The sequence below is a fragment of the Dermochelys coriacea genome, chromosome 3 (genome assembly GCF_009764565.3).
Source record: "Dermochelys coriacea isolate rDerCor1 chromosome 3, rDerCor1.pri.v4, whole genome shotgun sequence".
In the NCBI taxonomy this organism is placed as follows: domain Eukaryota; kingdom Metazoa; phylum Chordata; order Testudines; family Dermochelyidae; genus Dermochelys; species Dermochelys coriacea.
Genome location: NC_050070.1, coordinates 45,684,081 through 45,709,281, shown reverse-complemented (window position 1 = coordinate 45,709,281; position 25,201 = coordinate 45,684,081). Strand labels below are relative to the sequence as shown.

The 25,201-nt window shown below is 42.0% G+C and overlaps 2 protein-coding genes across 10 annotated transcripts in view; one reads left to right on the top strand and one right to left on the bottom strand.

Moving 5' to 3' along the window:
- Positions 1–5,521, bottom strand: part of FBXO9 (F-box protein 9) — a 49,402-nt gene extending 43,881 nt beyond the window's left edge. For 2 of the 4 annotated variants that reach the window (XM_038393767.2, XM_038393770.2), the window contains exon 1: positions 5,382–5,521. In XM_038393767.2, coding sequence (XP_038249695.1) covers positions 5,382–5,384 — 3 coding nt within the window. In that variant the 5' untranslated portion in view covers positions 5,385–5,521. Of the gene's footprint in view, positions 1–4,997; positions 5,082–5,381 lie in introns of those variants that run through there. The other 2 variants (XM_038393772.2, XM_043510369.1) reach the window with 2 other exon arrangements.
- A 67-nt stretch (positions 5,522–5,588) lies between these two features.
- The window catches only part of CILK1 (ciliogenesis associated kinase 1), a 51,364-nt gene continuing 31,751 nt past the window's right edge, over positions 5,589–25,201 (top strand). For 2 of the 6 annotated variants that reach the window (XM_043510368.1, XM_043510367.1), the window contains exons 1-7: positions 6,188–7,553; positions 7,741–9,078; positions 10,011–10,060; positions 15,488–15,747; positions 20,437–20,491; positions 21,999–22,120; positions 24,435–24,514. In XM_043510368.1, the coding sequence (XP_043366303.1) occupies positions 15,647–15,747; positions 20,437–20,491; positions 21,999–22,120; positions 24,435–24,514 (358 nt within the window). In that variant the 5' untranslated portion in view covers positions 6,188–7,553; positions 7,741–9,078; positions 10,011–10,060; positions 15,488–15,646. Of the gene's footprint in view, positions 5,727–6,187; positions 7,554–7,740; positions 9,079–10,010; positions 10,061–14,974; positions 15,068–15,487; positions 15,748–20,436; positions 20,492–21,998; positions 22,121–24,434; positions 24,515–25,201 lie in introns of those variants that run through there. The other 4 variants (XM_038393765.2, XM_038393761.2, XM_038393764.2 and 1 more) reach the window with 4 other exon arrangements.

The following is a 25,201-nucleotide window of genomic DNA, read 5'->3' as shown; positions in this document are numbered from 1 at the left end:
TCCAGGTTTATGGATCTTGGGTAGCAGACAGAATACCCCAGGTCGGGGTTTCAGGGGTGTGTCTGTGCGGATTTGTTCTTGTGCTTTTTCAGGGAGTTTTTTGAGCAAATGGTGTAGTTTCTTTTGGTAATCCTCAGTGGGAGCAGAGGATAATGACTTCTAGAAAGTGGTGTTGGAGAGCTGCCTAGCAGCCTCTTGTTCATATTCCGACCTATTCATGATGACGACAGCACCTCCTTTGTCAGCCTTTTTGATTATGATGTCAGTTGTTTTTGAGCCTGTGGATGGCATTGTGGTCTGCACGGCTGAGGTTATGGAGCAAGTGATGCTGCTTTTCCACAATTTCAGCCCGTGCACGTCGGTGGAAGCACTCTATGTAGAAGTCCAGTCTGTTGTTTCGACCTTCAGGAGGAGTCCACCCAGAATCCTTCTTTTTGTAGTCTTGGTAGGAAGGTCTCTGTGGCTTAGTATGTTGTTCAGAGGTGTGTTGGAAATATTCCTTGAATAAGAGATGTCGAAAATAGGATTCTAGGTCACCACAGAACTCTATCATGTTCATGGGGGTGGAGGGACAGAAGGAGAGGCCCCGAGATAGGACAGATTCTTCTGCTGGGCTAATAGTATAGTTGGATAGATTAACAATACTGCTGGGGGGTTAAGGGAACCACTGTTGTGGCCCCTTGTGGCATGTAGTAGTTTAGATAGTTTAGTGTCCTTTTTCTTTTGTAGAGAAGCAAAAAACCTGCATTTAAAAATAAAACAATTGTAAAACTTTAGAGGCTACAAGTCCACGTCCTATTCGTGTTCAGCCAATCGCTCAGACAAACAAGTTTGTTTACATTTTGAGGAGATAATGCTGCCTGCTTCTTATTTACGTCACCTGACACAGAGAACAGACATTTGCATGGCACTTTTGTAGCCGGCATTGCAAGGTATTTACATGTCAGATGTGCTAAAGATTCATATGTCCCTTCACACTTCAATCACCATTCCAGAGGATATACATCCATTGCTGATGATGGGTTCTGCCTGATAACAATCCAAAGCAATGCAGACTGATGCACGTTCATTTTCATCATCTGAGTCAGATGCCACCTGCAGAAGGTTGATTTTCTTTTTTGGTGGTTTGGATTCTGTATTTTCCGCATGAGAGTGTTTCTCTTTTAAGACTTTTGAAAGCATGCACCACACCTCATCCTTCTTAGATTTTGGAAGGCACTTCAGATTCTTAAACCTTGGGTCGAATGCTGTGGCATCTTTAGAAATCTCAAATTGGCATCTTTGCATTTTTGTCACAGCTGCAGTGACAGTGTTCTTAAAACGAACAATGTGCTGGGTCATCATCTGAGACTGCTATAACATGAAATATATGGTAGTATGCAGGTAACAGAGCAGGAGACATACAATTCTCCCACAAAGAGTTCAGTCACAAATTTAATTAACACTTTTTTTTTTTTAACCAACATCATCAGCATGGAAGCATGTCCTCTGGAATGGTGGCCGAAGCACGAAAGGACATACGACTCTTTAGCGCATCTGGCACGTAAATACCTTGCAATGCTGGCTACAAAAGTCCCATGCAAATGACTGTTCTCACTTTCAGGTGACACTGTAAATAAGAAGCAGGCAGCATTATCTCCAGCAAATGTAAACAAACTTGTTGCTCTTAGTGATTGGCTGAACAGACTTGTAGGCTCTACAATTTTACATTGTTTTGTTTGAGTGCAGTTATGTAACAAAAAATTTGTAAATTGCACTCACGATAGAGATCGCACTACAGTACTTGTATGAGGAACTGAAAATATACCTTATACCTTAAATATCTTTTACAATGTAAATATTTGTAATCAAAATATAAAGTGAGGAGTTTACACTTTATTCTGTAATGTAACTGAAATCAATATATTTGAAAATGTAGAAAAAAATATCCAAAAATATTTAATTTCAATAGTACGATTAAAACTGTGATTAACAGTGATTAAATTGAATTAATCGTGTGAGGTAACTATGATAAATCGACAACCCTAAATTAAATACTGTAGGCTTCTTCAGTATAGATTTAATTTCCTTCACAATACAAGTGCAAAAATTCAGGTCTCCATGAACTTTCATCTCCAGATTATTCCATCTGAAAGTCCAATGATAAGTAAATTACATCACATTGCTGTGCTCCATTTAAATGAAGTATGCCAAGACTACATGTGTTTTACATAATGGATGAAATGCCAGCCAGAAGCTCCTTTGTTTTCTCGAGTCCCACTTCTATTCCAAATTACTACACGTTAGCTGGGTTATCTTGTTATCCATTTATGCATTGATTTCATCAAATATTTGAATGATTTGTCCCAGGACTGCTCTGAGACCTTTCAAGATTTGCATAGCAGACTGACAACCTGCAGCATGGCAGAGTGAATAGATAATACAATATCTGTTTGTGACCTGATCTTAAAGCTGCACTTGTTCTGAATTTCTTAATGTTGCTTCCTCTACTACTGTACTAGTAAGCAGGTTATCCAAAATAATCAAAATATAAAACCCTAGTTTGAACCAGACATTCATCTTAGAATGCATGTTTCACTCTGCAGCCAAACACTGCTTCTTAAATTTGGATTATAATGAGAATCTGCCCTTATTTCCTCATAGACATTGTGTACTGGACAACAGTGCCCCATCACTCTAGCATCTCAGTATCTCAATAGTGTTCTGTCAACCCAACAAACCCGGATATCTTCTAGGAAGTGAGAGCACGATCCAATAAAGTAACTACCTGCTTTGATGAGACAAAGTGGTGAACTTTTAAATCTTAAAATTGAGAACTGTCTGGAACAAAACACCCAACTTTAGATCCAATTTGTTTTAAGTAACATACTACAAGATGTCTCTGGTGGAATCTTGACTTTTTTCTCCAAGTTTATGTCGGAGCCAACTGTACTTTCACTCTTCTTTGTGCCAATAACACAACTCCTCGCTTTGCAACTTGGACTTTACTCTGGCCAGTAGCCTTCCAGAGTGCAATTCAATGCTGTTCAGGAAGTCCTTAGAAAAGAGAGAGAGTCCTAGAACCACACATCTTCAATCCAAGAAAACAAGTCTGCTACTCTGTCTGAACTTCAAGGTCTGGCCAAAAACCAACTGTCAGACTTGGTGAGCCTTCAAGTTGCTGTTATAACCTGTGAGTTCTGAATTCCATTGGTCTACCTTTTGTCTGCAGTCAGTAGATGCTTGAACACAAGTCGCTTTTAACCTGTGAATTTAAAATTTCTCCTCCTGATTTGAAAGTCCATTTAATTTGTGTAATGAGTAAAGATCTGTATTTTTCTGAAGTTCACTCAAATACTATGTTTTAATGGCTACTTAACATTTACATTGACTGAATAAGAAAAGTTACTCTGCTTCTCTACACAAGCAACCTTTACCCTACTAACTTCACATTATCACACATTCAGTTATACTACACAATGAACAGGAAAGTAAAGCCAGTGAAAGACTTCACCTTGCTGCTTAAAGGTATTTTCACCTTTAATCACTTCAACATGCACTAATAACTAAGACATACAGAGTTTACATTAATCTTCCATTTCCTATAATACTGAAACAAACAGCCACAAGGAGAAACATGGCACTAGTAAGTCAATTTGTTACAGTTGACCACACAGCTGGGTCACTAACTCCCGTTTGCTTACAAAGAACATGCCACATTCCAAAAGCTTGTTCACTTTCAGAGCTCAGTTATCACTATCCTGCAAACCAGCACTATACAGTGCATTCCTGAGATAATACAGCAGACTACCAGTTAGTGAGGAAATTACACTGAAGTTTTACTGTAGCCAAGATCTGAACAAAGACCTTCACAGACCCTGTATTAACCATACAAAGTGAGCCTCCCTGAATCAGTAAGTGTTAACATGCTCAACTAATCTACAACAAAAGTCATCCCTCACACCTTTTCATAGCTAACATACCACCTTTGGGTTTACACAGACTTTAGGCAAAAATGACATAATTAGTCTTCAAACTAGAACAGGCAGGATTTTTTTCCTCCACCTATAATGTCACAGATTTTAGAGACAGGAAAATCTTTTGACCTTGCCCTGTCTATTATTTCTGCTGGTTTACCTTTCTCCATGTATCCAATGAGCATTATAATTCATATCTGCTTAGAAAGAGCTCTGGGAAGATTAAGGACTTTTCACAGGATATTTCCTTACAGATAAGACCTGTTATGCTCAAATATTTTTTGCTCCTTAGCCATCAGCCAAAACCAACTAGACCTCAGATCAGATCCAGCCAAAGGGCATCTATACTGTGCCCAGCTAAAGAGCACAGGGGAAACATACACAAGTTAGTGTAGACTGTAGCCACCCAAAGATGAGGTTTAAGCACAGAATTGAAAGCCAGGTGCATGGGTTCTTCTTAGCTCCATAAAACTATAAAACCTTGCCTGTTTCCAGTAAAATGGAAATAATCTTCTCTGCTCTGCAGGGATACAAAAGCTTAGTTGCTGGAGTAAAGTGTTGAGAGATCTTTTGATTGCTACTACCAGCACAAAGTAATGGCACGTCTAGATAATCTGATGATTGGTGTCTTAGAAATTCACATGGAGGTGCAGCCATCTTCCCTGAGAGTGAGGGGCAGGAGAACCAGGAGCAGCCGAGGCCCTGGCCCAGACAGATCCCTACTGCTTCGCACAGAGCCATGCAGCAAATAGTTCCACCAAGCAGAGGCCTGGCGTCCTAGGCTCTTCAAAACAGCCCTTAGACTTCATAGGCTCTGTAATGCGTTTTATTGATATGGTTATACACATATGGATACACATCCATGGATAATTCTAATGAATACTCAGCTGACAGCTGTGAGTATGGAGGAGCGAGGCTGTCCTCCTTCAAACTGAGCTTGCAGGGCCCCTCCTCTGCTGTCCTGTGGCAGGCGCAACAGCCTGACGCCACACGGCTGTCCTGGGCACAACGTGGTGCCACGACGTCACCGTCCTCCAGGACCTGGCACTGGGATCTCCCCCCTTCGGGTGCGCCCGGTCCCAGGGAGCTCGTCCGACAGGACACACCCCACCAGGGCCAGGAGCTGCGGGGCGCGGCCAGGGCAGCGCTAGCCCCCGAGAGTCGCACGGCGTCACGGCCCCAGGGGGAGGCAGGGCCCCGCTCACACCGGCGCTGGGAAGGTCCCCAGTGGAGCGGAGCCGGGCTTCCAGCGCTACACACCCGCACGCCCACCGTTGACGGTTGCCAGGGCCGACCCCTCCCCTCCGGCAGCCAATGACAGCGGCCGCCTCGGGCCCGTGCCCTGCCCCCAGCTCCCTCCCGCCCCAGGGCCCGCACTGCAGCAGCCGCCAGGGAACAGGCACGGCCGGGCTGGGCGCTGCTCACCATGCTGCAGTCGGTCAGGCGGCGCTGTCCGGGGGTCCTTGCCCCCTGTTCGGTCCGTGTCTCCCCCCGCAGGGTGACTTAGCAGAGTTCTCGGTCGGAGAAGCGCACCACGCAGCGGGAGTAACTGCGAGCCCTGCGTACGGCAGCCATCTTCCCGGAGAGTGAGGGACAGGAGGACCGGGAGCCGCCGAGACCCTGGCCCAGATGGACCCCAAGAGCACCGAGAGAAAGGACAGAGCGTCGCCCTCCCGACGCACGGGCCGCTGAACTACCGGGCGTCGGCCGTGAGGACTGCGAGTCCCAGCATGCAATACACCGTTCTGCCGGTTCCCCTCTTGGATCAAGGTGGAGCGTTGCCTCCTGGGCAATGTAGTCTCCTTGGGCCATTCCGCTCGAGGAGAAGCATTGCATGCTGGGAATTAAATTGTTTATAACAGGCCAATCAAAGGGAGAGGAAGCACAGAGAGCTCGGAAGTATTCGCAGAAAGAAAAGGAGGACTTGTGGCACCTTAGAGACTAACACATTTATTAGAGCATAAGCTTTCGTGAGCTACAGCTCACTTCATCGGATGCATTTGGTGGAAAAAACAGAGGAGAGATTTATATACACACACAGAGAACATGAAACAATGGGTTTATCATACACACTGTAAGGAGAAAGAAAAGGAGTACTTGTGGCACCTTAGAGACTAACAAATTTATTAGAGCATAAGCTTTCGTGAGCTACAGCTCACTTGTAGCTCACGAAAGCTTATGCTCTAATAAATTTGTTAGTCTCTAAGGTGCCACAAGTACTCCTTTTCTTTTTGCGAATACAGACTAACAGGGCTGCTACTCTGAAACCTAGGAAGTATAGTCTCTCATGGGCGATTCAAATAGAGATGGGAGCAGTGGTTGCTGGGACTTGTAGTTCATGACGGTTGTATGTACCCCTGCAAGTAGATTTCAGAGTAGTGGCCTTGTTAGTCTGTATCCGCAAAAAAGAACAGGAGGACTTGTGGCACCTTAGAAACTAACAAATGTATTTGAGCATAAGCTTTTGTGGGCTACAGCTCACTTCATCGGATGCATGGTAGGGCGCTAAAGACGAGTGCTGCTGTTTGCTGCTCCACATTGTAATGACAGTGTGTTTCTGCTAGGCCTAGCCTGGTGCATTGTCTGCCTGCCCAAAGATCAGGCCCAGGCATTATTGAAGACCATATGTAGAATTACTCAGTGTGGCCCAAAGAATAACATATACCTTAGTAGTACAGCACCATTTTCAACCAGTAGAATCTAACGGATATAACAAACTTTATGATTGTATATGTATCGCTTCACCCACCACTGACATGCAGCCATCTCTGGGGTGAAATAGGCAGCTGTCTGACGATGCTACTCAACAGTGTAGTATCCCACTCTTAAATTGGTGTCAGCCCAGACATCTGGATCATGTGAACTCCTCTTGAATTGTGCATGGGAGTAGAAGTCTGTGTTTTCTAATAGATTCTGATGCAGGATCATGACCAAGCACTAAGCACTAGGACTAAATTTTGCCCTTTGTTGCACCAATGCATCTTAGGGCAAAGTTTGCTTTTTACAATGGAAGTTCTTTGAAACCCAAATGACCTAATTATATCATTACTCTAGCTACTTCCAATACAGGAAGCCTAGTCTTTAGCTCTGACTCAAAAGCCTATCCTGCTTCCCTCTAAGTCAACAGCAAAACTCCAAAGTCCTCAGTAGGAATATGACTGAGAGCCTAAAGCTTATTTCTAAGGCTCTGATCATGTAACTTTTTTCATGCAAGATGACCCCTATAACCGCACACAACCCCACTGACTTCTCTGGGGCTCCATATGGGCACCAGGATGTATCCAGGTGGAACAAATTGCAGAATCCAGGCCTAATTTTGTTAGTGCTAAGTATATTTAGTAATAGCCAGGCTTTATATGGATTTTCTCTCTTAAGAACTTTAAAAAAAATTTCAGCAAAACTCTCCAGGTCACCTGTTATTTAAAAACAATAAATGTAGTGGTGTCTCAATTAGCCAAATGTCAAAATGAGTAAATTTGGATAACAGAGGTTTCTATTAGCTGTGGAAATTTTCAGAGTAAGTGCAAATAGACCTCAGGGGATATGACACTGTTTCAGACAGCTGAGAGTTTTGGATAACTGAGGAGCAGATGACAGGTTTCAGAGTAGCAGCCGTGTTAGTCTGTATTCGCAAAAAGAAAAGGAGTACTTGTGGCACCTTAGAGACTAACAAATTTATTAGAGCATAAGCTTTCGTGAGCTACAGCTCACTTATGCTCTAATAAATTTGTTAGTCTCTAAGGTGCCACAAGTACTCCTTTTCGTTTTGAGGAGCAGATGACAGCTTTGCAGAACTGTCATGAACATATATCATCCCACACACAAAATATACTTGTGTCCTTCTCAATAATAAATATGAAAACATTAATTATACTCTCATATTCTTTTTACAGATTACCCCAAGTGAATAGGCTAGTAGAATTTTGTAAAACTGGGGTATACAATTATATACATAGTTGTGAGACATTACAACAATGATTTAATGCCAGATTCTTCCCTTCAATAAGCATACACTACTCCTATTGGCTTCACTAAGAATTATGCATGCTTATTTGCAGGCAGAATTTGACCCTTCATTTTTTGTTTTAAATAAAATAAAATTAAATGCTCCAAATATGTTGAGATCTGTGTCTGGGATAAAATCTAACTTCTCTTTAAACCACTTTTCTGGAAGTTTTATCACACTTTCAAATTAAGGCAGTTTGAGAAAGCCACTGTGAAATAACTATTACTTCATGTCACTGAGTTATATAAAGTCAGACTTTTTGAATGTATGTATTCCACTACAGAATATATTGTTATGTAACATTGAAAGGCCAAGAAGGTGGCATTCCTGAGTTCCAAGCCCCACTCACTTACTGGCCTGTATGGTTGGGGGGTGTGGGAATAATCATGTGCCTCAGTTTCCCCCATTTAAAAAAAAAGTATAAAATGGGGTGAGGGAGGAGGGAAGAGAGAGAAGACATCCTCTCCTGGCAAAGGTGTTGGTGCTTAAGTACTTGGTGCCCAATTGATTATTCTCCTCCAGTCCCAGTTCTTAATTCAGCACTACATTAAAGTCAGTGGGAGCTTTGGCTGTATAAGGAATGAAGGATCTCAATTGCTCTGTGTTGATGAATCCTGGGCAGCTCGCTGTAGGATTAGGGCCTAGCTTATCATTATAAATTATTTATGCTTACTAGCTCAATATGAGCTCAGTAACAATTTATTAATGGTTTGGGTTTTTTTGTATTAGCTTGTTATTTTTTTTTATATTTAAATCTGTCTTAAAAATTATTAGATTCTTTCACGTGGAGATTGTTTTTAATGGGGGGAAAAAAAAAACCCCTAACCCTGTCTATATAGTAAATGAATCCCATGCTGTTTGGCTGCAGTGCTGTGGAGCAAGTGCACTATGAGAAGGAAAGGCCAGAGAGGGGAGCTGCTGGGTAGCTTTCACCAGGGAAAGCTCCTGGTTGTCCCTGATTAGTAGCCACACTGTCTTTTGTTTGTTTTTCTCCTGGTTGGTGAGTGGAAAACTCCTTTTTTTTTTTCTTCTTGGCCTCAGTGCAATGATCCTCTGGCAGCTAGATCAGTCCTGGATTCCCTCAGATGGACTTGCTGCATGGCTTCTTGTAGCGGGGTGTGTACTGTGTATGTTGTGATTTACGAGTGCAGTTTTCTCCTAGAAATGTTGTACAAACTGTCTGATTGCTCCTCTTACCAGCTTTTCTATTACTTTAAAATTGCAGGAAATTCTCTTTAAGGGCTCTATGAGCAATTGAAAATTGTCTTTTGGAGCAGTATTGGTAGGTTGTAACATAAATGTCCCTAGACATGATGACAGATTTAGAGGTGCCCGAGAATCAAGTTAATCCTCTGTGTTTTTCTTTCCACTGTCGTGGGGGTCTTGCCCTGATTCTAATAGCTGGGTTTAAAAGGAGAATATCCGCTGCTTTGGATTGGTGTTTACATTGCAAAAAGAAAAGGAGTACTTGTGGCACCTTAGAGACTAACAAATTTATTAGAGCTGTAGCTCACGAAAGCTTATGCTCTAATAAATTTGTTAGTCTCTAAGGTGCCACAAGTACTCCTTTTCTTTTTGCAATGTAAACACCAAACAGGGCAGCTACTCTGAAACCTGTTTACATTGTGTTTCTTTAACGTCATTTGTCTACCCCCCCCCTCCTCACACCATGATTTTAGACCTTTTCTTGTGACATTTAAAATAGAGCTGTACATGAAAGTTTTTTCACTAGGCCTGCATGGGAGGGACTTCAAGATACTAATTTCTTGTTTAGTAGCAACCATTTTTTATTTGATTTTCAGATGGTGTTTTGATTTAGCGTGACTTCATTTATGTAAGCATATATGAAAATTATTCTATGGGGAACATGCTATGTGGCCTACAAATATGACCAGTTAAATTAATACAAATTGTCTTTCATTTTTGCTTTGAAAATGATAGTTTAATATTGCTTGTACACAAATCATAAGGCAAATGTTAAACTTGTTCTCTGTATAGACAGCATTACAGTAAACTCTTGTAATGGAGTTTAATTATTCTTTTGCTAGAGCTGTGTAATACTGAGTGACTACCATACAATGGGCTGGATTCATCAAAGGTAAATAGTTTTTATTTTTACTAATAAATGACATGCGTGTTCATGGAAAGTACTGTTAGTTAGGACGCTGCTAGCTCTCTCTGTTGCTAGTTACCAGATTTCAGATAAATCTCTTTACAGAGAGCCAGAATTTCATAAATACTGTGCTATTGCCTCCATCCTTGCAGGGTTTAAAAAACTGAAACTCCGTCATAGGGATTAGCACTGTCTCATTTGCTTTAGATTTTATTTTTATTTATTTAGAAGTAACTTTTGATAAACAGAAAAGAAAAATCTATCAATACATAACATCACATGAATCCAGCTCGATATTATATATATTAGAAAGAGTAGGGAAATTTTACACACAGCCTGACCTTCCAAACATTGTGCATATGGGTAAATTTACAAATGAGTAGTGCCACTGCAGTCTATGATTTCAGTGGGATTGCTCACCTGCATACGCATTTGCAGGATGGCACTCTGCATCAGTCCTTGTCCTTCCTGTGGGAGTGATGGTAGGGGAGAGGAGCCTACCAGTTGCTGGATGTTTTTCGCATTGTGGCTTACCTTCTGTTGGTAGCCAGAAGGTTTAGAGGATGTGACTCATACTTAAACTTTTATGAAATTGTCAATGGGAGCTTTTCATTCTTAAGAGATTCTTTCAAGCTAGTTTATTATATTTCATATTATATTTCAAAATGCTTTACAGATACAGAACTAAACCGTGTCAACTTAAAAAAATATATTCTAAACCAACACATTTCTTTGCAGATTACTAACAACAAATTAGATTATCACAATTGAAAGAATTTTTAAAATTGACAATGTAAATAAATGAAGTCAGTTTCAATTTGTTTTATAGTCAGTTTCACTTTCAGATTCTCAGTGCTGTAATGTTGTCTTTCAAGCACTAGAGGGGAATATTTATTTGCTTAAATACTATCTCAATGATATTTTTAAAAGTGTTGTAGAATCATTTCTATTGAGCTTACAAAAAGTTGTTGGGCTGAATTTCAGTTCACAATACCCTGTAAATAATAATTAACATCTTGTTTTCAGGGTGATGTGCAATAATAAAGGTTTTTTGTTTGTTTTTTTTTTTAAGGGACTCTGTCCTTTTGATTTAGGCCAAAAATGTATGGTTTGATGTGGGGGGGGGGGAAAATGATACAAAACTGAAAATCATTACACTTTTTTTTTTAAATCAAAACAAAAAATCCCCCACTATTTTGTTGGATTTCAAGCCAACCCTAACCCCCCACTCTCAACATCAAAAAAATTTCCTGTAATTTTTACCTAGGGTATGGCCGCCAGAAGGTAAGCCAAAGTGAAACTGACTAGGGCTGCACTACACAGGCAGATGCTCCTGCTACTACTGCCAAGTCACACTGAGGTCAGTAGGACTACATCTGCATGGAGCATCCTGTAGCATATGGGGCTAGGCAGTCTCCATGATCCAAACTGAGAGAACCATAAAGTGAAAACAGAGCATAAATGTTGAATAGGAAATAGGATTACTGGAACAAGTTTAAAACCCTAAGGCCTCTTCAACAAGAAAACTGTACCGGTTGAGATAAATCAGCTTAGAAATTGATTTCCTTAAATGGGTTCAATATTTTCATGTTGAAAAGGCCTACTTGGTATTAGTAATGTAGGTATGGTCAAGGTTAAAAACTCAAAACCAGCATCTCTTTTCAACTTGACCATTGCTTCTGTGGATGTCTCTCTGTCCAAATAGTTGGACCAAAAGTTTCAAAGTATCCATTAATTGTGGTACTTAAATTTCTGTTTAGCAAACTTGAAACACCTAGGGCCAGATTTTCCAAGGTTCAGAGAACCTAGGACTCCAGTTGACTTCAGGTTCCAAATCTCTTCAACTGGCATCCAAAACTAGACCCTGATCCTGCATTGAGCAACATGTGGGTGGACGTCTGTGACCATGTGTAGCCTCATTAACTTCCATGCAAAAGAGTGTGATTTTTTTTTTTTTAACATGTATTTTTCACTTAATTTTCTAGTCTCATGGTTTGAAATTTGTATCTAATCCTGCACATTAGGCATGTAACTGAAAGTTACTGCAAGAGGTGTGTAGGGATGCTGTCAACCACACCATAGGCCTAACAAAAGCAAAGGGAGGCAGATAGTGATTTAGGCCCCAAAAGCCTCTTCCTTCTCTCCAGGAAGAGATGGGGCAGGAGCACAAAGGAGAGGAAGCATCAGTTCTGCTGAAGGATCCTCCTTCTCTGGGAGTATTCACTTCTACTGTGCCAAGGCTCTTAGGCCTGGTCTATAATTAAAATTTAGGTCAGCCTAGCTACGTCATGCAGGGCAGGTCTACACTATGAGGTCATATAGACCTAAGTTATGCAAATCCAGCTATGTGAATAACGTAGCTGGAGTCTACCTTAGGTCAACTTATTGCAGTGTCTACACCACGCTGGGTCAACGGGAGAAACTCTCCTGTCTTACCTTCCGCTTCTTGTTCCAGTGAAGTATCTGAGTCGATGGGAGATCAATCGGCTGTCGATTTTTAGCAGGTCTTCACTAGACCCTCTAAATTGACCCCCAGTGGATCGATTGCTGCAGCGTTGATCCACCCTCAAGTGGAGACGAGCCCTCAGAGTATGAAGAATTCAAACTCCTGAGCTCCATATTTAAGATGACCTAAGCCCCAGAGTAGATTATTCTGTTAACCTAGCTACTGCTGCTCAGAGGTGGAAAAATTCCCTTCTGTTACTGTAGAAAGCATCTGTGGTACAGCACTGCGACAGCACAGGCTGCTGTACTGCTGTAGAACCAGCAACCTAGACCTAGCCTTAGATTCATAGATTCCAAAGCCAGAAGGGATCATTGTGATCATCTGTCTGACCTCCTGTATAACACAGGCCATAGAACTTCCCCAAAATAATTCCTAGAGCACATCTTCTAGAAAAACATCCAACCTTGCTTGAAAATTTTTTCCTGAGGTGGAGGATCCACCATAACCCATGGAAAATTATTTCAGTGGTTAATTACCCTCACTATTAAAAATGTATGCCTTATTTGCAGTCTGCATTTGTCTAGCTTTGGCTTCCAACCAGCGTATCCTGTTGTATTTGTCTGCTAGATTGAAGAGCCTGTTAAATATTTGTTCTATTATATAGGCTAATGCATTATTACCCCAACTAATGCATCATGACCCTTTCATGAGGAGAATATTTGCTGAGACTTCTACAAAGTCTACCAGATTTTACCTGTGTTTCGTTCAAAATTGTACAAAGTCCTTTCTTGTGCCATTATTATTTATTACCTTTTCATTGATAGAAAAACACAAGGAGTCTTGTTTTGTTGTCTAAATTTGATATTGAGAGACCTAAGATATTGAGAGATCTACTGGTCCGATCGCAGGTCTGGGAGCAAGGAGTCGGTTAAAATCCTGAGTCTGCCTCCTGGCTCCTCAGACTTTGGTTAAATCACATAAGCATTCACATTTTGAATACCCAATTACCCAATAAAGTGGCCAACAAGCAAGTGGTAACCCAAAGCTCCATAAACTGCTGCTGCTATGGACCATGTCTTGCATGTTTCATGGCAAGTCATCAGGCATAGCAGACCTAAATTCTGTGACTGTGTCCCTTGATTCTGCAGTATTCTGGTATGCCTGCTGGGAATTCTGTTGCACCTTCATTTAAATTACTGACAAATCTATAGTATTTAATGTAAACCTAAAAATGAATAATACAATCAGTAAAGTAGCTCCTCCTTTTTATTTTGTTTTAAATATATCTTATACTTCCAACCTTTGAGAGAGGCTAGGATTGTGAGCTATACATATTTACTGGATATTTCTGCTAAAATTATAGAGTGAAATAGCAATATAAATGTCAACAGGGTATCTTCAGGTTTCAGTTAGTAGTCTATTGGGATGAATGGGCAGTTCACACCTCTCAAAAACATTGGTTCCGGCTGTGCAGCCCGTCTGCATTGTTTTCATTTAGTTTCCATTTCAAGATTTAAAAAAGTTTAAGAAGCTTTGATGCAGCACAATTGTTCATCAAAGTATGGATTTTGAGGCAAATTCTGCTGAATCGAGGAGTATAAGTGGCTTCTAGGTAGGCAGAGCGATTGTCTCCTCCATAGATGATACATTAAACTGACAAAAGCTGTTTTGACATTAACGGATTTCTTTCCCACATCCGTGCATTAGGTTTACCAATGGCAGTGCTTAACGGCTAAGAAAAAGGGAAAAAATTGCCAACATCTAATTCAATTGGACCATCCCAACTTATTATAACATACTGCTGTTGATGCCAGCATCATTGCAGAGTATATCTTTATGTACTGGTGACATTGACAGCGGTTGGGCAACCTGTCCTGTTGTTGGGAAAGGAGGATGCAAGAGATTGATTTTGCAGCTTAGCTCTCTATCACTAAAGTGGTCATCTGTTTTCCCAGTTAAGTCAGCACAGGGAGCATTTATGGACATATTGCTACTGCAGAAAATCTATTGATATGTAATTCATCTATACTCACAGTTTACAAAGGCAAAAGCCACTGCTCTTCTGCTCAGAGATGATATTAAGTTCTTAATAATGGAGGAGTAAGAAGGCATGGAACTGACCATAACACAGACAAGCTTGCAGATGTGATTCTTGTTCCCACTATTTAGCTTAATTACAAGGGTATGACTAATTTACATAGTATAGGTTACATTTTATTCCTTTTTGTAAGTAAGTTGATTTAAGCATCGGGACCATTGGCAGGGGTGGACTAGAAAAGCTAATACTCTTCATTTTTATTTTATATGATTATTTTATTTGCACTGTGTCAGGGTGATGGGTCTGGTAGATAATTTGGATATATAAAGTATTCCTAGAGCCAAACTTATCCCTGGGGTAACAACCTTGAGGTAAATGTGGTCTTGTCTGTCTTGAGTATCTTTTCCCTTTAAAGGATATGTATGACTCTACCCCTTGCACAGAGGGACATCTTGGAAAGTTAGGAAAGGTGGCTTGTCAGAGCTCTGCACTGACTGCAGTATGACCTGTGAGTTACTGATCCATTTGCTAGATAATTTTGCTAAAACAGATACCCTGTCACGTAATTAGAGATGCTCAGTTCCCTTGCTGGGGCTGCTATTTCCAGACCATAAGAACTCATTCTGTGCTTTTGGTAACTGTAGTGTTGCTTATTGCTATCCATTGGGGTTGCAATCACGTCTGATGCTAATTACAGGCCCTGCAATTGCAGCTGGCTTCTGGGAAGGGAGGGTGTAAAGGAGTGGGAGGTCTCCTTGTGCACATGCCTTTTTAAGGCCAGACCCAATCTGTCTCTTTTGTTTTGGACAACCAGGAAAAAAGCCTTTTTGTGCTCCTGGTTGTCTTTGGGAAGAAAGGAGGCTGCAAACAAGACAACTTTGAAAAATACAAATAATCCAAATCCACTGTATTGTGTTCTGTATTTCAGACCAGAGGCTGAGCCTTGAAAACATGACTCTTGTGGCTCTTTGTGCAGTCCTGAGTACTGCCACAGAAAGAACTGGTTACACTCAGAGGAGAAACACATCAGCTACAGGGAAGCATGTACTAAGGACTGAAATGAATTTGCAGCCAAAGGATCAACATCATGAATAGATACACTACTATCAAACAGCTTGGCGATGGGACGTATGGGTCCGTCCTCCTAGGGAGAAGCATTGACTCTGGGGAGCTAATTGCCATTAAAAAGTGAGTCACTTTATTCCTTGATGTAAACGTATACACTGGTATATAGTCAACTAATATACATCATGTGTTCAGGTGTATATACAATTGGTTTTGTAACAAGGTCTGAGAATATACAACTCTGCATCTTAATTCTCAGCCACTAAATATGGGACATAAAATGAATGGTCTAATCACCCACTGACAGTTACTGTATTGAGGAGTGAACTGATTAGGTCACCTTTGTGTGTTACTTATGTCCCTCACATTTCACTCATTGTTTGAGAGGCCTACTTAATTTCCATTGCCCCACTTAACAGCTTCAGAGACCACTTAGTTTTTAAATGGCCCACCTGTGTAAGGCCTGATCTACACTTAAAATGTAAATTGATATAGCTGTGTTGCTTATGAGCGTGTAAAATCCACACCCCTGAGTACCAGAGGTATGCCAACCTAACCCTTGGTGTCGATGCAGCTAGGGTGATGGAAGAAAGCTTCCATCAGTCTAGCTACCACCGATCAGCAAGGTGGATTACCTAGAGTGATGGGAAAACCCCCTTCCGTTGCCTTAGGAAGCATCTACACTACTGCTCTACAATAGCATTGCAGGTCAGCTGTGCTATTCTCATGGCCACTGCAGGGATCGTGAGCAAAGATTCATGCTAGCGAAAGGCAGAGTTACTACTGCAAATCTGTCATGGGAATAGATGCAGGCAATCTTGTGATTAAATCAGGTATTTTGAAGGTATGTCTACACACGGTTTTCTAATAGATTACATTATCTATGTTGAGTGAAATGGCACTTGTAGACACTCCCCAAATGTTTGTTCCAGTCAAAACTAGCCTTTATTAATGTGTTAGAGTATATCTACACTACGGAGACCATAATGGCATAACTATGGTGGTGTAACTATACCAGCATAATCCCTTAATGTTGACACAGCCTATACAGATGATTGGGTTTGTGCCCTCAGTGTAGGAATACCATCTCCGTGAACAATGGCCAGTGGATGTATTTTGCCCTTGACATAGCTATGACCAACCTAGCCCCCTAGTGTAGACACAGCTATGTCAGTCGGGTGTATATTTTTCATACACCCAACTGAAGTAGCTAAATCAACCTAACCTTTAAGTGTAAGCCAAGCCTTCGTTTCCTCAGGTGAATTGGCAAACCCTCAGGTGTACACAAACCCTTGAAAGGGTAAGACTCAAATGAATTTACCTCAAGCCTCCCTCTCCCCTGACACTCACTCACCTCCCAATACCATAAATGCTTTGTTTCCTGTTTCAAGAGTGTGTGTGTGTGTGTGTGTGTGTGTGTGTGTGTTCTCTCTTTGTAACAGATGGAAACATTCTGTCCTGAACATTAGCCCTTATTGTTGCTGCTTGGGTGTCAAGACAATTCATCTGGAAAGCATTTCTTACCGTTTCCATAGCAGAACGATCCAATCATATAGACTCACTGCGCCAAATTCTTGGTATAACCATGAAGTAACTGTTTTGACAATGGAGTTATTCCATATTGACACACGGTGCAAGTCTGGTAACTGAGGGCAGAATTTGGCCCCATGTTCACAAAGCTCCGATTGACTTTGAGAGTTTGTGCGGAGCAGGTTTCTGGTTCTTGGTCAAATGTTTTTTGTTGCTTGTAGAACAGCGGTTCTCAACTGGGGGTCCCTGAGCTCTTTCAAGAAGGCCATGGGGCTCTGTGGCCAAAACTTAGAGCTCCAGCATCCGTGGGGCCCCCCATGGGGCTGAAGCTGGTAGCAGCAGGTCTGAATCTGGAGCCCTACGGCCTGGGACAAAAGCCCTGAGTCCCTGGGCAGAGTTGGGGGGGGGGGGAAAGGAGAGTGTTGCCCCCCCAAAACTGCAGCAGGGCAGTCCCTTGGGCAGCTTCCCTTTCTCCAATCTCCTTCTCCCCTCCTCTCCCTCCCCCCCCAGGTCAGAATAGGGAAGCTAGATCCAGGGAGTGCAGGGTGGCTGCTGCTGCTCTGGCTAGTCCTATGGAGCAGGCAGTTGCAGCATTCTCTTGTCTCCTGGTGCCCAGGGTTGAAGCTGCTTCTCAGCTCCCAGACCCCTTTGCTCATACTGAGGCAGCCAGTAAGAGCCGCCTGGATGTGGGGACTTAGCTCCTGTGGCTGTCAGAATTCTCCAGGAACCAGGACCTCTCCTGGCGCACACAGTCCCTAGCTACCCTCTCCCTGCACCCTATGCTGTTTTCAAACTTTTCATGCTGAGCGTCTTCCCCCCCCCCCTGCACACACCTTTTTTGAGTTATGATTTTTGGTTGCGCCTCCCCAACCCAGACAGGCTGGGTGGCTTCCTGAGGTGAATCAAGTGGTGGAGGTGGTATTCCCTCTGTGGACCCCACTATGCGTAGCTGGCTCAGGTCCTGCTGGCCCCTGCACCCCCCACCCCCAAAATAGAAGTCAAACTACACCTTATGCTCAAGATCCCTGCCCTGAGGGCCCTACCCCCCACCCCTGCTGGGCACTACAACTTTTATAGCATATGGGGCAGAGGGCTCAAAGAGAGGCTGAGAACTCCTGTTGTAGAAGACCAATCCACTACTTTAATAATTTAAAAAAAAAAAAAAAAAGTGTTGCAGCACAGACACAGCCGGAGGCTTTCACAGTGCTCGTCTAGCCATGTTAAAGACGGCTGACGTTGTGTTTTCACTCGGGGAAGAAAGGTCTATTTTTAAATGTGTTAAACTAACCCATTTTACATTCTAGTGTAGACACATGGTAGCTCTACCTAGGTTTACCTCAACCAGCTAATGCGGATTAAAACTACAGCTGTCTTGTCTTCACTACAGTGTAACATAGATTAGTTAATAAGGGTTAGAAGCAATGTTGGACAGCTGTTTTCCACCATTGTTGTAGCCACCACAGCTGTAGCATGGTTTCCATGTCCAACTTGTGCAGTGTGCTTTTTGCTATCCAAAACCTTGCTAGCAACCAGTTCCCTTTGAGGTTTCATCATAATGCCAAACAGAACCTGTGGAACAAACCAGCACAGTAGAAGTGATAACCAAAAGCATGGCATCTTCAGGCATGGTGCAGTCACTGCAAAACAAACAAACCAATTGGAATAATTTTTTTTTTTTAAATATCAAAGTACCAAGGTCATTTCCAAGTTGAAAACTGCCTAGCAGTTAGTGATTCCATACTGAGGTGGGACAAAGCTCTTGTGTGCACACACTATCTACTATGGAAATTAACTGCATTTTAAAGAAATGAGCATGCTTTACTTAGATGGTGCATAACACACTATGTTTACACAGTTGTAACATGATAAATGCTATTACAGGTTGGAAGTAAAGAGAGAACCATCTCTATGAAACTGGCTGTGTTAAAGTAATGTTGTTTAATAGGTCGGGGGAGAGAGGCCAAAGTGGACAGGAAAACAGGTCTCAGTTGGTGAAGTTAGTGGGGGAAAGTCTTTTCGGGGGAGGGGACAATTAAAAAGGGTGAGGAAACCTGGACACTGAAAAGTGAAGAAATTGAGGAATAGAAGAGAGGAAAGGCATAGAAGGCACAAGAAGAAATCAAGGTGCAGAAAAGGAGGAAATAGCAAGGGAAAGAAGGAACAAAAATAGACCTAGTTATAAAAGTATGTGGGGGTGTTTTTTTTTTTTTTAATAAAGAACAGGAGTACTTGAGGAACCCTAGAGACTAACACATTTATTTGAGCATAAGCTTTTGTGGGCTACAGCCCACTTCGTCGGATGCATAGCATGGAACATGCATACAGAGAACATGAAAAGGTGGAAGTAGCCATACCAACTGTAAGAGGCTAGTTAATTAAGATGAGCTATTATCAGAAAAACTTTTTTGTAGTGATAATCAAGATGGCCCATTTAGACAGTTGACAAGAAGGTGTGAGGATACTTAACATGAGGAAATAGATTCAATATGTGTAATGATCCACCTTCTCCCAGTCTCTAGTCAAACCCAAGTTAATGGTATCTAGTTTGCATATTAATTCAAGTTCAGCAGTTTCTTGTTGGAGTCTATTTTTGAAGCTTTTCTATTTCAAAATTGCCACCTTTAAGTCTGTTACTGAGTGACCAGAGAGGCTGTACACAAATACCTAACTCCCTTATAGCACCCTTCATCTATACCAGTGGTTCTCAAAGTCGGTCCGCCACTTGTTCAGGGAAAGCCCCTGGTGGGCCGGGCCAGTTTGTTTACCTGCCGCGTCCGCAGGTTCAGCCAATCGCGGCTCCCACTGGCCGCGGTTCGCCACTCTAGGACAATGGGGGCCGCAGGAAGTGGCACAGGCCGAGGGATGTGCTGGCCGCCCTTCCCGCAGCCCCCATTGGCCTGGAGCGGCGAACTGCGGCCAGTGGGAGATGCGATCGGCCAAACCTGCGGACGTAGCAAGTAAACAAACCGGCCCTGCCCGCCAGCAGCTTTCCCTGAACAAGCGGCAGACCAGCTTTGAGAACCACTGATCTAGAGGTTTTTATAATTTATACTCGGGTAAAGGAGAAAATCCCTGGAAATACTCATTTTTTAGGAGGGGGTTCACGAGACTTTCCATTTTAGTGAAAGGGGTTCATGGGTTGTTAAAGTTTGGGAACCGCTGATCTAGAGATGTAAAGTGCTTTGACAGATGGAGAAACTGAGGTGCAGAGACTTATGGAGCTCAGACTATAATGGCACTGACTGCTATATTTCTTCCCTCCTCTCCCCCCCACTTCCACAGAATGAAGAGAAAGTTCTACTCTTGGGAGGAATGCATGAATCTTCGAGAGGTTAAGGTAATTGTTAAGGATTGTTACTTTTCAACCCAGCGTTTACAAGGCCTTTTACATTAGAACAGTTCTTCCTGGTGTTTGTAGGTAACAGACCTATTCCAGCTCTCTTGCAAAAAGCATCATTAGCGGTCCCTGCAGTAAGAACTGTGGAGTACCATATATACTCGTTCATTACCCTGTTCGTTTATAAGTCGACCCCGCAAGATGGATAGGTAAAAATAGTAAAAACTATTCAGAAGCCAACCCTATATTTCAGGGGTTGGCAAAATTTGGCTCCCGGCCCGTTAGGGTAAGATGCTGGTGGGTCGGGACGTTTTGTTTACCTGGAGCATCTGCAGGCATGGAGCCCCTCAATTCCCTGTGGCTGCGATTCTCCGTTCCCAGCCAATGGGAGCTGCAGGAAGTGACTTCTCAGATGCTCCAGGTAAACAAAACTACAATGTATTAGATATGCAATGATTTCATAGAGTTTAAAGTCATCATCAAATTTTGGTGTAGACCCGTTTATAAGCCAATCCCTGCTCTTTGATGCATCACTTTTTTACCAGAAATATTCAGCTTATGAACGAGTATATATGGTATATTCGTGGTAGCTTTGCTGTTTCCTCATTCTTCTTTAAAACTATCACTTGCTGTTTTGCAGTCATGTAGAAAACTATTGATTGTAGACTGCTGGTGCAAGATTGTAGATGCTGTGGAGTGGGTTCCTGCCAGGAAACCTGCAGTCAGCAGCAGCCCAAGGGAGAAGATGGCCATCTGAATTCTGGCTGTTCCTATGGCAGGGCTGCACTGCAAGAACTCTTAACAGGAGCTGGGAGTAGCATTGCCGTATGGATTTTAAGGCTTATGTATATATGGCCTTCGTTACCAACAGCATATGTGCATATACTCCTTTCCACGCAGGGTAGTCCTGTTCCTGGATGACTAGACCAGAGACAAATAATAAGTGTGGGGTCTTCCTTAACTTCCTACTGTTGCTACCACTAGTGCAGCTCCAACAGCAGTAGTGTCAGTGGGAGCACAAGTGTAGAAAACTGTAATCACTTCTCTTCTAACCCTGCTTAAAGCAGGATTTGTTTATGCTGTTGCTACCACTGGTTATTGAAAGGGTGGGAAAAGACCTACAGGTGAATTAGGGACTGAGTTTGCACCAAAATCTCATCTGGCTTCTAACAGCATAGGCATAAGTAGAGTGGAAGGTCCTCCAGTGAGAAGATGCAGCCAATCAGATGTGTAACAGTGAGTCAGTTGGGTGTGTCTAACTGTAAGCTAAGCACAATTAAAAGCTAATATGTTTGCATAAATCAGCCTGCACACAACTCGGAGCACTTGCAAATGTATATGTGAATTGCTTTCTTTGGAAATCTGGTCTTTAAATCTGTAGCTACCTTCTACTTAAACAATTAAACAGCATTTAAGTTTAGCTTGTACAACAAGGACTTCAAGGTAAGTGAAATGGAATACTTCCTTATAACAGTGTGTTACATTCTTCTGTATTTTGTGCTTCTAGTCTTTGAAGAAATTAAACCATGCCAATATAGTAAAACTGAAAGAAGTTATCAGGGAAAATGATCATCTTTATTTTGTGTTTGAATACATGAAGGAAAATCTTTACCAATTGATGAAAGAAAGGTATGTAAGTTACATCATTAACACATTGCTAATATAAACTTAATTGTAACAGTAATGAGTTCATTTCTTAGCAGTCTTTGACATCCATATCTTTTAAAGGTTGCAGTTATATTTATCCTCCAAACACAATCTTAGTTTAAAGTTGTATATTACAGCAGAAAATGTGGCACTTGCTCTATTTTAGTGACTAGCTACATCAGGGATTTTTGCACCAATGTAACTGCATTGTGCAGGAGGTCAGACTAGATGATTATAATGGTCCCTTCTGACCTTAATATCTATGAACTATCTGATGCAAACCCCCAGTGTGCTCACATTGCACCAGTGTAAAGCAAAGCAAGTCACATTGGTACAACCCCTCTTCATATGGATGCAGCTCATCTGTACTAGGGATTTTCATTGGTTTAGGAAAACCAGTGGACTAGCCCTTAGTAGAGTTCAGCTGATAGCCCAGGCTTTCATAAAGTGAAGACAAAGGTCTAGAATATTTGTCTCTTTCAATGTACAGGTACTGCGAGTGCATACACAAACTAGGCATTTGTGCATACACAAATGGATATTTGATACCAAAATTACATTTTTGGTTGCACATGTGGCCAATATGCATGCACAGGTGTGGTCAGGTGCACTAAATCAGATGGACAAATGTGTTTTAGACCTTACGTCTTTGTTGCATGAAGTTCTGAACTTCAAGAAAATGAGTACTTGTTTTCCAATACTGTCATAGGCTACCCTCTTGGAGCCCCTCTCTCTGATGTCCTTTCCTGAATGCTGACATATCTGTAGAACTGGTTTGGGGGTGGTCCTTTAGCTGTATGTTTTAGAGATAGCACTCTCTTCTGGGGGAATAAAGCAATCCAAATAAAACAGGCAAACAAAATAATCCTCTTGCTCTCAAAATGGTCCACTGCTGTTCTACATGAGGCAAAAGCTGAGTAGTCTCAGGTGGCTGGGAACCCAGATCCCCTTCAGCATGTCCATAGGCCAGCCCAACCACCCTAGACTCTAAAGAATGCAGCAGAGCAAAGATGGCCCCTCCACTTCTTCAGAGGCTCTTCAGTAACTTTGCTGATAAGCCGCCTGTGCTCTGTAGTCTAGCTCAGCTTACATCAAATTGCCACCCTGCACTGGGCTTGGATCCTCCCTTTTAGGGACCTGCCCATCTCCAAGGTTGGCAGGCCTTACAGGTGTGCTGGGTTGTGGCTGATTGTGCTCCCAAGAGCTCCTTTATCCTCTTCCTGACTGGGATGGGGACCTGCCCCAACACGAATACAAATTATTCCTATATGGTATCTCAAAATATTTTTTTAGCAAGGGTCATGAATTCTACATACTCATGGAAACAAAAGGGCACGTGCATTCAGGAATGTTATAGTGCAGAAAAGATTTCATGGTAGAAATCCTGCAAAATGATTAAGAATTTTTAAACATAAACCTGTTAAACTCTGATCATTTGTTTAAACCTAAGCTAAAACTGTCAATTTTTACACATTGGCGGGGGGAGAGAAACTCAACTCAATTCCATTACAATTTAAAATGGAAGTTTGACTAGTTACTGACCTCACTTTTAAAATATGTGATGGGCTGAATGAGTTTAAGGGAGGGATCAAGCACAGGGAGTTAAAGAATGTCAGGCCTCTCGATTCACTAGCGGTAGGCTCTTTCCAGTGAATCCTGTCACGGATCTCTTCAAGGCCACTGCCCTGCCTACTGAGATGCCTTGGAGCTGAAGGTGCTTATCACTTAGCCCATGGGTCTTGATCTTCCTTTCCTCAATAGCAAGGGCTATCACTAAACCTGCTGCCCTGGCAGATCCTCTTGGAGGCGATTGCAAGGGAACTGCCCCACTCTGATATCAACAGCAGTAAGGAGGATTGCCTTCATGAAGCCAGAAAAGACAATAAAGAGGAGCCCCATATCAAGTAAAGCTTAAAATAAAATGTCTGATCTCACATATGGTAGAAGTGAGCTCATTGGGAAAAGAACAGTGAAAAGTGTTCTATTGAGACGGGCTGTCTCTGAATCCCTGCAGTGTTGTGGGATGCGCCTGAAGCATTCTTCTTTGTTTTAAGTCTTGCATCATGTTCAATTTATTGACTAGCTTTTTTTACTTGCAGCGTTCCATATCAAATGTAGCCTAAATACCCCAGGATATGGCAGTTAACATAAAGACTGCACAGTTCTTGTTGAAAAGCAAAGTACACTGCTTACAATTGCTTTCCTAACTGTTCCTTTTCCTATAGGTGCCGAAGAAATGATAAGAAACTGATGCAGTGACACAGCGAGTAACTTTTCTTTACTTTTTACTCTACAGAAACAAACTGTTTCCTGAATCTACAGTTAGGAATATTATGTATCAGATCCTGCAAGGGCTTGCATTTATCCATAAACATGGTAGGCTGTATTTTGGCTCTAAATATTTTGAACTGGAGCAAGATAGTGTCTGTTAGTTTTAAAATAAATAAAAAAATTCCTGTGTTAAATTGAGTGAAGTGGGCTATGAATAGGAGATGGGCTGTTCACTTTCAGGTCATGAATTCCAAGTTGGGCAAAAGTGCCAGTGACCCCAAATAATTACCTGCTTGTTTGCCTGTAACGTTCAACTAACCTGGCAGCTTCTCCAGTCCCTAATGAATAGGATTCCACATCACAAAACTACCAGCACAACTGGCACTAATGGGCATTCTTGTTGACCATCACAGAAAAGTCCCCGAAGATTGGGCATGGAGACTAAATTATCCTTTTGCCTCTCTTGGCAGTCGTTTTAGGTGAGGGCTAAGGCATCTTGATGGAATGAAGTGATAAGATTTGCACTGGTGCTATCTGTGCTGTACTTGTTCTCTGGACAAATGAGGGTTTCCACCCCCAGAGTTTATAACTTGGCACTTCTCATGACTGTTAATTTATGTAGTGTGTATATATGTGTGTGAAATGTATCCATACATTATTAAACTTGTGGTAAAATATCCCTGTGATTTAATAGCTTTGATAGCCTTAGGATAACCATAAGAACTGACTTTGTTGGCCAGCCAGCACTAATAAGATCTACCTAAGAAAACCAATTTTGAGTCAAGCAATTAT